We start from the raw sequence: 16738 nt of genomic DNA on the forward strand, positions 1-16738 counted from the left end.
TAAAGGAATCAGATAAATTTCATACAATGAAAAATATAATTGTCAGTGAATTATGCCAACTAAATGGACATAAATGATGATCTCACATAATAATGTCTATATTGACTGAATTCTGCTAAGAAAGTACAGATACATGAATCCCATTTCACAACATGGATGATTGGAACAGTAACATGAACAATTGAACATACATGTAACACCAATTAGAACAAGGTGGTTCACGAACCACAAATCTCGCCTGATTTTGAAATCAATAAAATATGAAATATGATCTTTTAACCCCGAGATGACCTTTGACCTTGTCATCCTCATAAAAGCATGTGTGGTATTACCCAAGGATCACTAAGTACTAAGTGTCAACATAATTGATGCAGAAATAAAGAAATGACAGGAAGCTCAACAAGAACTTAAAAAACAAAAAAGGATCGGACATGACCTCATATCATTTGACCTTTCGACCCCTATATGACCTTCGACCCCATCACCCTCAAGGAAACACATGTGGTATCACCCAAAGATGATATGTAGGCCTACCATATGTCAACAAATTGGTTCAGAAATAGATAAATGAGAGCAAGTTTAACAAAAACTTTTTTTTGAAACAGACCAATGGACTAAGATACCCCCCCCCAAAAAAAAAAATGTGATTGAACTTCGTTCAGGCGAGACAACGAGGAAAACATAAACAAGAGAACTTTCAAATAAATAACATTAACAATCAAAGTTCTGCTGTCGGGAACTTTTTTTTGGACACGATATTTCTATCAAACTACCACATTAAAATTACCTTGGTTTAAAGAAGTGTATTCAAATTGATGTTTCAACGAAGGGAAGAAAGTCAAGCTTAAATCATTACTTTACAAAAGGTAGGACTTCAATAAAATCCCTTTTTCCACAATGATACCAATTCATTGTGGAATAGTACAATGATTAGAGTACATTATGAAACTCACATACCTTTATGACAACTCCAACTTTGGGGTGTTTCATAAAGCTGTTCGTAAGTTAAGAGCAATTTCAAGAACTACTAGTGAACCATTCTTACATGCTAAACAATCACCAATGAACATTTTGGTGTATGCCATTTACCACAAGAAAGGATCACCAGTCATTCTGTCACTCTTAACTTAGAACAGCCTTATGACACACCCACCTTGTCATCTAAGTGACAGGTACAGCAGAGCATAGCTATCTAGAGTTTCCACTGTACTTTTGAAAAATGACATAACATAATCATACAATTGTCTGCCAATCTCCCCCCAAATGATTATCCAATACAAAACAAATGAAATAAATGAAGCCATATTAATTTCAAATAACCATTAAAAAACATTTTTTAGGTTAATGTCAGGACATAATATACAATAAGTATTTCAATAACACCTGTAACATACCATGCCTTTGTCATGTTAACATTATGAATTAATAAATTATAAGAATAACTTTAACAGGGGTAACCACAGGGCAAGAACTATAATGTCATGATACATCAAAACTAAGATTGTAAAATAGTCAGCTGCAACATCGTCTTTAAAGTCTTTCAAAAAGGTCAAAGTAAGCCCCAAGAACACCATCTAAGTACATCATGTACATTCATTATATACATTAAGAATGAATACATAACAAATATGTTAAGCAAATATTAGAGCCTGACCAATAAAATGCATTGAAATAATAAAATAATGTGTACAATACATAACTATTAAACAAGCAATGAAAAAAAAGGATAAAAACAAAATCCAATACAGCCCAGGCATTTCATGCAACCGTTATCATAGAAACAATAATATTCAGAACACTTGTTTAATTGTTGAAATACATACTGTAACACAGACAATTTTGTTGTTGGTGAAACAATTATATTTTAATTCCATGATCCCATGATTCATGTAAAGTATATGAACAAGCATTTTGATTATGAAAAAAGGATAAATATAGCTTTTTCAGGAGTAATATTAGTAAACTCATATGGCATATAAGCAAACACCAAACTGAGTGTCAAAAAATTAGGCAGTAAAAGAAACAATACCAACTAAAATGAACATTATGAATATTATCATTAAATAGGAAAAGCATTGCTTCTCATCATTATGAATACCCTATATTCAGCTAAAAAATGAGAATGAAAATGTGAAAAAAGGTACAATACCCTTGATGAAAAAAATTGCACAATATAAAGGCGATGCATGAAATAAGCAACTTAACCTAGTCCAAAAACCGCATTGATATTAAAGTCAAAAAGACTGATTATGATTATTAAGTTTTCAACTAAATATCCATCAGTCAACATATTCTGGATCTGGTTCCTACATAGATTTTCAACTGCACATAGGCCTAGTCAAAATGAAATCAAATATAGATGACAGACCATCTTGACACATTCAAGATGAAATCTGAAAAAATAAAATCATTTGAAGAATTTAATAAAAAAAATACCACAAAATGAAATGAGCTATTACTGACTAGAGAATTTGCTCAAAACCTGATAAAATCCTTGCCACTCCACACTGTAGTTTGGATACACATGCTCAGTTTTATATCCCATGTAATTCTATTAGACTGGAAGAGAAATCAATAGATAAATCATATATCAATTGACCTTTTGATAAAATAATAGTTTCTCCAATCTCCATAAAGGTAAAGATATCCACCAGAGCAAGATTGTCGTTATCTGAACATACATGTATGGACAGTGGCTAAATTTGGGTTTTTGTTTTTAATAACTTGAATTCTTTACCCTAAAAAATATTTAATAGGTAAATATGTATTTCTCAAAATATGAGAATATTGGGCAAATATGATAACATGATTTTGTGATTGTGAAGTATTAAAACAATTTCAGAACCCTTTTCCTCATCCAAAACTGTTGGATGATTAAGCTTTTGGCTATAGATATTCCTTCAAAACAACACCAGTGGAGAAAAGAGAAAAATGATCTTCTGTATGCAAATATGCACAACCCATTACCATATGCAATGTTTAGCTTGTTCAATTACAATCAAAACTAATTAATAATTTTAGGAACTATGATCATTGCTGCAGATACATGTACATAACCAACTGCCTACTAGAACTGGGTGCTACCAGTATAAAGCCTATAAGAATCACAAAATTCAGTAGTCATCGGTTAATACACAGTGAAATGAGATGGTACTATACATCACTAAAAAACATGAGTATTTGATTAAATCAGTACTGATAATGGTAAAAAGTACTTTTTACACTGTACAGTAAAATAAAAATATACAAAGGGTCAAACGACCCTGATAACATAATGTAGCATATAATTTATAACAAAATATATATTCTTTTAAAGTTGAAGGAGAAGTTTTCCATACACCATAACATTTTTGAACATAATTTACATGAACTGCTCAGAATTTGTCACCATTTTCAAGAAGTATGCCTCTAGCGCACAAGGTTTCTCAACTAGATAAATTAGGCCTATATTGGGCATTATTGAAATATGCCCCTTTTTCCAATGTTATGGCCCAGTGGATTAGTCCAAGACTTTGAAACAGAGGGTCATGGCTTCACATTCCTCCAGCAAGAACTTGATCTACATTGTGCTGCACTCAACCCAGGTGAGGTAAATGGGTACCTGGCAGGAATTAATTCCTTGAAGCACTTGAGCCTGTAACAGCATCTCAACAAAACCTAGTGTGTTGCATAAAGTGTTTAGAGACTTGATTTAAAGCGGTATTAGACATTAGATAAACAAGTTTAATACTTATTTTGAATAGTATGCTTTTTGAGGAAAACGTGGCTCACTATGGCACTGCTACAAGTGAACCATAAATGTGACAATATATAATAGTACTACAGCACATAATTGAAACATCCCCAAAAGTCACACTTCATGAAACTGAAAACCCATGAAGCTATTAAAAAATCCTAGTGACGTCATCAATAAGAAGAAACAGAGTAAAAACTCAGTATGGACATCTTAAATACAAATAAAATTCAAAATTGAATATTTTGACTTTTTGATTTATATGTAGTCAAAAGGCATACTTCATGAAAAAATCTGTGACAAATTAAAACAAAGATACTGTGTTTCATTGGCAATACCTACATGTACATGTATGAAATCTCTATTGGAAATGTACAAGAAAATAAAGAAATGAAGTCAAGAAAACAAGAAATGTGTTGATAGCCAGCCAGTTGATCACCAAATGATAAAATTCCAACATGAAATGCATAAACTTTGTTCAATATTATTGCTGAAAATATAACAGGCACCAAGGATAAGTCCTAGTACATGTATTCTTTAAAAGAAAAGACAAGGAGATATTTATGCCCATTCGTTTAGAGACTTATACTATCTATAGTACAAATACATACTTGTAAATCTTTGAATAAAAAAACATACATGTAACTGAGTGTAAGAGATTGATATGAAGGGTCATTTTTCATCAAAAGCAAAAATAAAGCATTCAAAATGCACAACAGTGTGTCAGGAAAATTCCCCAATTAAAGGGGAGCGAACTATGTAAGGTCTCTATTGACTGTCTGTTACATAAGGCTGGTACCAAATGTACCTGTTGAGATATGGATTTTATTTACCGTGTTTACATGTGCATTGGCTTTTGGTTCAGAACCATTAGCCGATGCAGAATCGGTTTTTAGTTTTAGCTTGCACCGCATTTACACGCTGTCACAGCTCACGGTGCAGAATCGGCAAGCATGGCAAAAAACCTGAAATGATCCTTGCACAAACAATATACGTCATAATAAAGGCAACGTTGGATCTGTGTACTTTCAATTACGTCATAATGGTAAAGTAAATGTGATGCGCGCCAATTGCCGATGCAGAATTGGCTTTCTGTTTTATACACGTAGATAAAAAAGCAGATTCTGCATCAGCTCGCGGTTCTGAACCTACTACTCTGGTGGTGCAATATTGCAGATTCTGCACATAGAGCCAATGCAAGTTAATCACGTTTACACGCAACAAAAAAGCCAATTTTGCATCTGTTCGCTGTTCTGAACTGCAAGCCGATGCAGCGTGTAAACAAGGTAATAGTAACACAGAAAAAATAAATTAGCATATAGCTACATTCAGGAAGATAAACTAAAATGCTTTTGAGAGGAAAAGTACATGATTTGCTTCTTGATACACAATTATTGTGTTGTGGATTAATGTATTACCATTCAAGTGGGCCTGTATCACAAGACTACACTGCTCAAAATGTTGCATTATGGGTAATGAACCTGGACAGATAAGGACTTGAGATGGGCCATTAAGGTTGATTCATTATGGTTGATTTGCCCTTTAAAGCAAATCAGCTACTCTGAATAGAACATAATTAACCATAACTACAGCACATGTATGTACTCTGATAGGTTCTGGGTCCTTATCATGAATGGATATAACATTTTGAATGTGTTGTCTTGTAACATAAGCTCACTACAGTGATAAACATTTTTGTTACTCTTTACTACATTGAAACAATATGAAACCAAAATGTTTACAATTTGCTTCCAATCATTCCTATTTTTCAATAAAGATGGAATGGCCATCAAATTTTCTCAACCAAAATCTCTACACAATATTTTGGCAAAGTATATTTTATCAATGCGCATGGAATATGATCAATTTTAAGATTTCAAGAGCTAAAAATCAAAACACAAACATCAATCTCGAGAAAGAAATCAAAATATCTTTTTTTTACTATAGGGAAGAGTTTTATGAAGCAACTGTAAGCAATTTTCACCGACAAATTTCTCTCATCCAATCAGTAACACTCATTTCAGTAGCTTTTAACAATTGTGAAAATCAGTATCTGTTTTATGAAATACTCCCCTGATATTTAATCTGAAATACATCTTAAAAAATGTAGACACATAGAGATCACGGCTATTGTAAGTATTGTACAGAAACATAGAGACGTATACATGTACTCCATATTTGGATTAGGCAATAAGAAAATGGTTTTAATTTCGAAACGAACAAAACTAATTTTCCTGTTGGCATAGATATCAGAGACACTACCAGGTGAAGACTAGACAATCAAAAGAGCACATAATGTAACGCTTGGAAAGGACGCCCGACAGCACTGGGTAGGTATACATTCGCATACCGTCATTTTGGGATTTGTACAAAACATATGGGAGAAATGGTAGAGGGGTGAAGTTTTTTTTTCCCAAAAAGTCTTGAAAAAATTAGATATATGCATAGATCTTATAGGTTTCTGCGAATGGAGAGGTGAAATTATTCCTCTGCACCGCACTCATGCCCTCTTTCATTCACCCCATATGCATCACACATTCCTGCCTGTCGAAGTGTTTGCTTACTCATCACTGTTGGGTGCCCTTCACAATGAACAAAATTGTATGTTTCAAAAAATCACAAGTGTCCAGTCTTTCCCTTGTAGTATCTTTGTAGATACATGAAGTATGACCACTGAGCTGGAATCCAATTCTTACTATCTGGATGTAGAACCAGTAGACTGTACGATTGCATAAGAATAGATTCAGGGATGATATACAGGGCATAGCCACTTACTTGACTGTTTTTTTTCTGCTCTGATTCAATTTTTTGAATGCTGTCATAAGTGACAAGCCCCAATTAATATCATTTTGTACAAAATGGCAAATAAAATACATATGTAAAAAAATGAATTGAATTTCAAATGTTAGTGGAGACAGGAGAAAATCAAACTTTCTAAATCATTTTTTTTTTTGAGCGGTGGGGTGGTTCACTTGACTTGTCAGTAAGTGAATTAAAAAAACATACAGAGAATGCTTAACAGTTATTCAGCATACAAGATTCAATGCAAATTCTTTTGCACTTTTTTTTTTAATTTCAAATTATGCATAACATAAATCAACTTTACAATAAAATATCCCACCTGATTTAGATGAACCTACCAAGGTTAAACATTCATTTCCCCTGGATATTCCAGAAAAATAAATCAATATTATAAAATTTGATCATAAAATCACACACTCATAAATAAAACCAATTCTTTCATAGGAATACTTAAATCACATAGTTATTAAGGCCATCACAAGATTAATGATAGTGAAAATGTGACATTTTCTTATCTGATTTTGGGCCTTTTCAGCCGTGATCGCCCTCTCGCTCCTGCTTTCCTCTTCTTTTCATTTGCCTAAAAAAAAAGGAAGATAAAGTTAAAGAGTTGTTTTTTTCTCATCTATACAAAAGCAATTTATGCCTCTGCCATTGCTGAATCTGAAATATATTATGCATTATAAAACTTTGTTATCACTCAAATGTGCATCAAGTCAACAGAGTTTATTTCTGATAAATCTTTTTTTTAAAATGTAGTTTATTTCTGATTTGTCTATTTATTTTGCTAATGACCCATGTCATTGTAAGACCTTTGACCTTATAACCCCAATCTGATCCCATCACTTTAATTCCTATCTGCATTCAACGTTTATCTGTCAAGCGCTTCTGTAGTGCTGGAATGGACTACTTAGTATGAAATGAACCCAGTGACCTTTAACCTTGTGACCCCAAAACACCACCATCCACAAAAAGATGACCCCAAAACACACATTTCCAGCAACTACCTTTAGTGGACACAAGCCGAAACCAATGATATTCAAATCTTCATAAAGCAGCTTTTGTACAGATTTAGATCACATTCCCCAATCAATTATTAATTCAAAATCAATACCTGTTCTGCTTTATTATCCAGCTCCATCATAGCTTCTTGGATGGCTGCCTCTAAACTGCTCGTTAATGTCCGGTGCCTTTCAAAATTGTAAAATACAAACAGTAGTATACTGTTAAGCATAATGCATGGACACAATCTCAGGTTGAATATTTCTTCAAATGATTAAAGGGGAAGTTCACACTAAAGAAAAGCTAATTGACATTTTCATAAGCTTCACTTTTACCACAAAACAGTTAACTCACTTGGATTACACTTCTTTAAGTAACAAATCTTTTAAGTTATAATGTGGCATCTGACAAGGGTCTATGTTAGGTCCACTTTTCTTTATTTTTACTTTTAAATTTGCAGACATGTACATTATATACTCAACCCTCGTCAACAACAAAATCTTTGTCTGTGTATAAAATAATGACTCATACATGTAGGTTATCTTAAAACAAAAAGCCTACAGCAGACCACATGGAAAGTAGCTGCCTCATATTATGTTACCTTGTTCTATGTCTTGTTCTTGCTTTGTGATGAGCTTCTAGACCCTCAGTGAGAGTTTTTAACTTAGTTGGTTCAACTTGAGTAAAGGAGTGATCCCCAAACCACATCACCCAAACCTACAATGGAATGGTTTAAAAGCAGGTTTAGCAACAATCATGTTGTATTTCATGTTTGATATCATAGAATGGTGGCAAGATGTAATGTTACACCACAAGTAATGCAGGTCAAAGGAAACAGCATAATAACTGCACACACCAAAGTATGTACTTGGTGAAGTACAAGTTGAAGAAAACTGTCTGATGCAATCAGAATCAGATAACCAATGTACCAACACAGCAAGTGACAACGGCACAATAGAAAATGCATTCTATCTGAGAGTAAAACATTTTGATATTCTTGTGTTTTTTTATAGCTTTCTTGCAATATTGATATTCAAATTCACACCTTATACTAATAAGGATATAAATGGAATTGGGAATAGCATGATGTATTTCTTCATTCTCTTGTCTACAGCCACCAATGTCTCCCCCAAACAGAGTTCACCAATGAAGACAAACTAATGTGCTGCATTTAATAGGCAAAAGTAAACTCCAGGCAAGTCAATCCACATTCAATCAAGATTGCAAAGTACCCTCTGTGCCAAGAGTACGATGTAAGCGAAAAAATTTGGTCTTTATTTTGGGGGGCTACTTCTTATAACTTACAGCCTAAATCTGCAACATTGGAAAGGGTTAATTCATTGCAGTGAATGGAGATTTCGACAACAATTGCACCAGGATGCGTGTCAAAGACTGTGGATTTATATACACACGCTACACTTACACGCAACACACTAACAGAAACTAGACACATTATTGTTTGGAAATTCTGTTTTTCAAAGAGCTCTTGGAAATGCTTATCAATCCCATACCAGTAAATATGAAAATAAATATTCAAACACAGTCACTTAGTGGTAAGTTATTTTACTAATATGACTCGTCAGTAAACTACAGGATTTGTGAAATACCGTACATGTATATATGTGCAAAAGGTTATTTTTAAAACACATGTAATGCCCAGTTCCTCTTCTTGCAAAACTACATAGACGCCCTGTGGTTTTGATAAAATATCAAAATCACAAGCAAATCTACATGACTGAAATAAACATAACACGAGTGATTAAGTCCTCACTCAACATTCAGTCTCCAGTTTTCAACATTATACAGTTTTCATGAAGCAAATTAGTACATTGTAGTAATTTCCACTCATTTATTCGTTCCGAGCCAATCAAGATGCATCAATTTCAGTAGCTTGTAACAGTTGTCAGTTAAGACTTTTGGCTGAGAACTGGTATCTGAAGTTAAACTTTAATCAACAGTAGAGCAAAGACACATTGAAATAGCTGATGCTTTTCAATTTGTACACTTTATACATGTAGCAAGAATTGACAGTTGAACTCAATCAAAGCTTCAAGCATGTAAATAAAACTGCAACTATTCTTAGAGTCAAGTACCAAACGACTTCCCATTTTAATTTACCTTGCCTTCTTCCTTCTTCTTCTGACCTTTGACCTCAGCATCACTAACTAGCTTCCCTGGCCAAGAAGAGTAACCTCTGATTTGACCCCAGACCAGGTCTCCTGTCTCAAACTCAGGTGTGAACGAAGGTTCGTCATCACGGGTGGGAGAACAGGAGGCTACATCTCCTAGAAATTAAAGAAACAAATTGAAGAATTAAATGAATGACTTTATCGCTGAATAAGGATGGTCATTTCAAGCATACGTGTGGTGCGTTAAGTCTGCACAGCGACCCTTGTGTTCATGATTCTAATAAAAGGAGACAAGCAGTGACCACAAACTTTATGTATGCAATATGAAAACAGATATTTATTTATATTCATTATAATCTGAGCCAAATTGGTGAAATGATATTGAAATTCAGGCATTTCCTATAGCAGCCCCAAAATGCAGCCTTTCTCATCAATTTTCAAATCCTGTTATTGCATGTAAAGTGAATGGGCATGCAGACATGGGGCATTATGTTTTTTTTAATCTGAATATTGACTAGCCAAGGATATCTGCAAGAAAAGTATAAAATAAACGCATCAACCGAAAATATTTAGTGGAGTTTTAAAGAAATCCATGCATGATTATATGGTCAATGTTTGGGTGGGCAGATATGAGCCCCCCCCCCTTCACACTTCTACATGTACATTGTACACCCATGTACCCTTGCTAATTTTGAGGCAGGCAACACAATGCCCAAAATTTATCAGTAGCATGCGGTCCAATGAGACCCACAGTAAATTTACTGTCAGCTAAGGCAAACTCACTCAACGCAAACAGGCTAAAAAAAAATTAAATAAAACTGCATTCTCATTTCAGTTTGTTGCTGGTTGCTTTTTCCTTCATGTATCAGAGTCAGAATGTCAAGGTCTGGAGAAGACAGACTATATATCGCCTCCAGCTGGTTCAATCAAGAATATAAATTTTAAGGAATACAGAGTATTTTTCAAATCTCAAAAAGGATATATAAGTTCGAATCTTTTAGCGTATTTTCATCCATAAGGTTTAAATCTATAACTGGCTAGTCACTATTCACAAACTGATATGATCATCTGGATTTACTTTAAATCCTTGGAATTTAGAGTGCAAAGTCACTTCTTTATCTTTGGTACATGTGCAAAATACAAATTATGTCTGAGAACAGTTCATGATGTACTTAGGTTATAATGGTGGCGACTTTGGAGAAAGCAGGAACAAGAACATTTATGTTACATACCCCATACCAAAGGACTATAAACGTCAAACATTATTGATACCAGTCTTGTCATATGCTGGTACTATTCAATAAATTACAAAATTACCATTCCCGGCTCAGCTCATGTTCTCTTCCAAAATGACCCGAATCTCCTGAAAATTACAAGACAATTCCCAGAACCTGCTGCCTATAAACCACAAATTAGCCCGCAATTTTGTTGTTTTGTTGTTCGTTTTCACAAAACTGAAAAAGATGCAAGCTGAAGCTCATCCACCTTGCAGTGGGCGAAGCAGCAACTTCATTCTAACGAAGACCCAACTATTCCCCATGGATTGGTTGCATTCCGGGGGGGGGCACTTCCATTGATGAGTGGATACCATGCGCAAACATGGGGTCTCGAAAACACCCTAAACAAGTATTTTCCATATTCTGAACATGCACCCGAGCACCCCTTACATGTAAAACAAGTATTGGCATGTGAAACCATACCCTAACTAGTATTGAAAACAAAATGATACCCTTGGAAAGTATTCCTTGAATTGAACCCCTAAACAAGTACAGCAATAAACCCTTTTTCATTATATTAGTGTTTTTGACACCCTTATTACTTTACGTATGTAACTTGCCCTATCTATCCCTTTTACATGTTTTTTGGTCGCGCATGGTATCCACTCGTCAATGTAAGTGGCCCCCAAAGCTTGCATTCCATCAAAACATTGCAGGATAATGCATGTTTCACAGTAAATGCATCTTCAATGTCAATATGGGTATTGCAAATGTATACTCTTTGAAACATTGTTACAGAGCCTGTCAACATTTCAAAGACCTTCCTGATTTTTATTATATCAACAATTTGCAAAAACATTTTCTCATAATATAGGCCTACATAATACATTGTGGATACATGTAGGCCTACTGATGTTTTAGTAGCAATCAAATTTTGTCACAATAAAGAAATCTTGTTGCATTCTGTTGCACGTACGGTATGAAAATAAAGCAGCGCAAACAGCCTTTAAACTAAATTTATGTAAAAAATATCTTTTACACTACAGTATACCATATACAAACTCAAATGCAATCATGTATCAAAGTAAAGGTCTCATGTCTTGCAGACAATGAACCTGTAAAAGAGCTCCTATTTCCATCGACTGAAAGAACATCAACACATGTCAGCTACCTTAAATTCAACCATTTCCTTTTACATGTCACAGGAATGCATAAATTTGCAACACACGCAGCTGGCAGTGAAGTTGAACTTTGCACATTCAAACAGGAAGTAATTAATCGGCGGTGTTCTAATCCATTTCTAGGACGTCAAGTCCCTGGGGTTTAAATGTCATAATAATAAATATGGCCTTGATTATACTCAAACACTTACATTAAAAAAAATGGGCCAAACTTACATGTAATGTTGTCATATTGATATTTCTTGTTGCTAAATTTTCTCCATTAGCCTGCTCAGCGCTCCACCAAATATGCCCCCAACCCCCCCCCCTAAAAAAAACACCCGATAATGTTTTTTTCTTAAATATATAAAAATCATGTAAACATTTATAAAAATTGTACAGGACATGTACAATGTATTCCATTCAAATTTACAATTTTTCTTTAAATCGTTGTTCATGTTATAACCAAGAACAGGTACAATGAAACTCTGCCATAAGGTGGTTTCAAACCGCCTCGATCACAAGAATCCCCGTTAAATTACGAGAAGTTTCTAAGGCTAAAAAATACCCGTTAATTATTCCTGCATTCACACCGCCCCGAAACACATCCTTCGGGATAAGTTCCCGAAGTTACGAGCATGCGCAGTATGGTCTGATAAGCAGGCAAGGCGCGAGATTCAAAATCACTAGCCCAGCAGCCACCCACGCCGCCGCGCCCAACGACACGCTGGGCTAAAAGTTCCCGTAATTTGCTTTCACATCGCCAAAATACCTGCGACCTTGGAAAAATCCCCACGAAAGTTCTCGTAATTTCGCCAAGTACCCACTATTTAGCGGGTATTTTCTTTCGGGGAAATTACGCGTAGTTTGCTTTCACATTACCAAAATACCTGGTATTTTCTGATCGGGGTAAATTTCCCGATCAGAGAATACCTGGAACTGGTGAACTTCGAGGCGGTCTGAAACCACCTTAAGACACTTAATTTGTTACATCTGGAAATTTGCTGGCCCACGGCCGGCCGAGTCTGGTTGCAACCCTGATGAGGATAAAGGGGGATTAGTTTCACGAGACCATAAATGCGCCTGTTTACATCACAACTTATAAGGTCACCATTCCCTATTTCTTTTGTATTTCATCACATGATATGAAATATTTTAATTTTCTCATTTTCATGAGAAACAAAGATTTTTCCTCCCTGAACATGTATCACGGTTTTACCATTGTATTTAACATTTTGTGCTTCAGTCAAGTTGGTCACTATTGTCAAATCTGGAAAATATAAAATATCATATAATTCAAACAATAAAAAACAAAAGAAAGACTGAGTGAGGGACATCATCGACTCTCTCATTTGCATATCATTGAGTTGTGCATACATCACATGTACATGTATACATGTAGCTGTTAATTGTGAAAAATAAGCAAAATATTAAAATGTCTTAACTTTCTTATTTTACATATCCAATTTTTATGAAAATTTCAGCACCATGCTTGTTTGATTTTTCTCTGTTGATTAAAATCAATATATTTTTCTTGGGGGGGGAGGGAGAGGACTTACATGTAACCTTTAAGGATTTGAAAGTGGTAGGCTTTATTTGTTTATCACTATCAAATAGCGAGAAAATCCAAAACACGGCCCCGGGAAGAAACCCAAAAATACATTTAAAAAACCCTGACCACTTTAATATTTACCTCCGTTACTGTGAACAAACAGTATTTAGGCCATGTTTATCACATTTACTTAAAATTTTTAGTTTAAAAGACAATTATAAATGGTGAAGGATAAAGCATGATATAAGAAATCTGTATAATGATTTTATACCAGGGTACAATTGAAACCTTTTTTTTTTAGAATACGGCCTACATGTAAAACTCGGCAATTATTATTAGTCAATGAATTTCAGATCCGCTATTGATAGTACTGACAATGGGTTGACTGAAAGGGGCTTGTATAAATCTGATCCTTCCAAATATGATGAGAGTAACTGATAATTTGTAATCACATTTTTAAACAAGTGGAATGCCTCTGGCAGTCTCATCTGCATTACACGATTCAATATAGTGCTCAGCAGTGTTGCTTTTTGAAAACAACTAAATTACTTATTCACAAACAACACCAAATGTTCATATGTATGATAAAAATACTAGATTCATTGACCCAATATGATTTTTGACCTTTTTATGTGACCTAAGACTTGTGCAAGATGATAAGTGATACCTTACATTACCTATGTCAAATTTTCATACATGTAAACTAGATCCATACACTTTCAGTTATATTAAGAAAAATATCTCCAATATGATATGTATAGTCTAGTTCTGCTATGCAGGCAAGACAAAAATTAATGTCATGCCTGAGTCATATCGATTATTTTGAAAACCGGTGTTCGACAGCTCTAATTCGATCGAACATCGATGCATCGAATATTGAAGGCGGGGAAAATGTAGTCTTTTGTTTTTGCGTCGATGCGCTTTGCATATGCACTACGCACTGACGGTATGCGCTGGCGTTGGCCAGGTGAGCGTTGCACAAGCAGATGACAGAGCAAAGTTCGTTTGTATTTTCCATGATCACAAAACACACAAAAAAGGCCGGGGACCAAAGCAGAATTCTTCCCAAAATATCTTCAACAATGATATTTGCAGATGACAACATATAAGTTTAAAATGAAACAATAATAAAGACATGAATCACGCAGAGTCGATCCAAATGATTTTCGGTCAACTAGCATTCGCAGTCCATTCACCAGCCCTGTCCGCAGCTCCGTACACTCACTCTCCCGAAACGACAGGCGTGCTTGACGTCAGCGCCAGCAAACAAGTGCAATCAACGGAGAGCGCTGTAACTTGCCTGAGATTGTGTAGTTGGATCCAAAATGAGCTCCAAATAAATTTATGGGAATAAATACGTAATTTTCTCTGGATGGTCATTTGAATTGCTATTCAATGCTGATATAACGATTGTGAGGAAAGATTGTGGAATATGAGTTATGACGATGTTCGAGAATTAATCCTGATAATGACAATCCAGTTTTTTAGACGCAATTGAGCATGCGATCAAAATAAATACGAATGTTTCGAATCGAGCCCTAAATTCATCTAAGTTATTACGATTTATGATTTAAGATTTTATGGTCATACCAAGAATATTGACAATGTCAGCAAAGTATGTTATGTTCATATGGAAAATTAATACTGGGATTATTTCTGTTGTCATTCCATCTCTGGACGTCTCCTCCATATCCAAGCTCCGAGAAAATAAGCACAATGCGCATGCGTGTTCGATGACGTATGACATATTTTCCCATTCATGAAATCAGAGCCCAAAGTTGGGCACAAACTAGCTTCAAATTGATGGGGAAAAAAATCAAACGCAATTTTCTCTGTTTTGTCATGTAAAATGTTATTATATGGTGATATTACGAACTTGAACAGAGTTTTTGCATGTACATGTAGACAATGTTCGAGAATCAATCCTGACGTGATGATTATTTTTTTTAGACAAGTGCACTAGCTCGACTCAAGAAGTCAAGTCGATCGTCATGAGATGTCCGCCATTGAAAATTGAAACGAAATACAAACGTTTCACATCAAGCTCTAAATTCATATTAATGATTATCATATGCAAATTATTGTTAAATATTACGATTAAATAATATTCTATGGTCATGATATTAATATTGTTCATGAAAGCAAGCTTTATTTTACGTTGATCGCGTCAATTTCCGGCCATTTTCTGGTTTGATTAAAGAACAGTACTATACTGCGCATGCGATATGCACGATCGATGGCCATGACTTCCATTCATGAATTCATCGTGCACAAATTATCTCGGCACGAGCAGACGAGTAAGACTCGACTATGATCGAAATAAACTTCAAAGAATCAAAATAATGGTGAATAGCATAATTATTCAATCGGTTTCATTTTGGGGGCAATAGAAATCAAGTAAGTAGTAGTAAAGTTGGACATTACTGATATGTTGATGATTGATTGTGTAAACCAAACGAATCGGCCGGCCGACGTATTTTTTTTTTTTTCGATGCACCGATTTTGCAAAATCTACATCGGTGTTCGATGACATCGATCGAACACCGATTTTAAAATCGATTCGACTCAGGCTTACAATGGATATACATGTATTTCAAAAAGGTGAAACAACTTATACAGATAAGAAGACAATGTAGAAATGAACACAATCACTTCATTTTATACTTCACAGATTAATGAAGTCAAATTTGAAGAAAGCTTCATTATAAGCTTATAAGAGTCCTCATACAAGTCAGACAGAAATCAAAGATGTTTTTTTCATCATGGAAATTTGCATTGAACATCTTGTTCACCTAGCTTATCATTTCACTCATATTTTATATTTTCCTTCTTTAGTCAATCACTCTATGTGCAGTCAAATTTTATTACATCCAAGTTTTTGCATAGCATGTACATGTATTATATACATGTACATATCATCAATAAACAGCGGTGTTATTAGTCTGCAGGCACAGACCCTTAGTTTTTGCAATTGCATTGTGCATAATGCAGAGTCTGAAGTAGTGAGAGTAGATTCACATGAACTGTGGCTGGCTCATATTTGACACAGACAGAGTCTTTGGAGTCTAGTCTTTACTCTAGACCTGTTATTGGTCAAAGTGTCAAATACAATGTATGAGTCTGCGCTTGCAGACTGTGTTATT

At 34.8% G+C, this 16738-nt stretch overlaps 1 protein-coding gene across 1 annotated transcript in view; it reads right to left on the reverse strand.

Moving 5' to 3' along the window:
* Positions 1 to 681: 681 nt before the first annotated feature.
* LOC121411618 overlaps positions 682 to 16738 on the reverse strand; it is a 31103-nt gene continuing 15046 nt past the window's right edge. The window contains exons 5-8 of the mRNA XM_041604428.1: positions 9656 to 9822; positions 8139 to 8254; positions 7650 to 7725; positions 682 to 7115 (exon numbers count right to left, since the gene is read on the reverse strand). Of these exons, the coding sequence (XP_041460362.1) occupies positions 7047 to 7115; positions 7650 to 7725; positions 8139 to 8254; positions 9656 to 9822 (428 nt within the window). The 3' untranslated portion in view covers positions 682 to 7046. The remainder of the gene's footprint in view (positions 7116 to 7649; positions 7726 to 8138; positions 8255 to 9655; positions 9823 to 16738) is intronic.

This window comes from Lytechinus variegatus, chromosome 3 (assembly GCF_018143015.1).
Source record: "Lytechinus variegatus isolate NC3 chromosome 3, Lvar_3.0, whole genome shotgun sequence".
NCBI classification, from domain to species: domain Eukaryota; kingdom Metazoa; phylum Echinodermata; class Echinoidea; order Temnopleuroida; family Toxopneustidae; genus Lytechinus; species Lytechinus variegatus.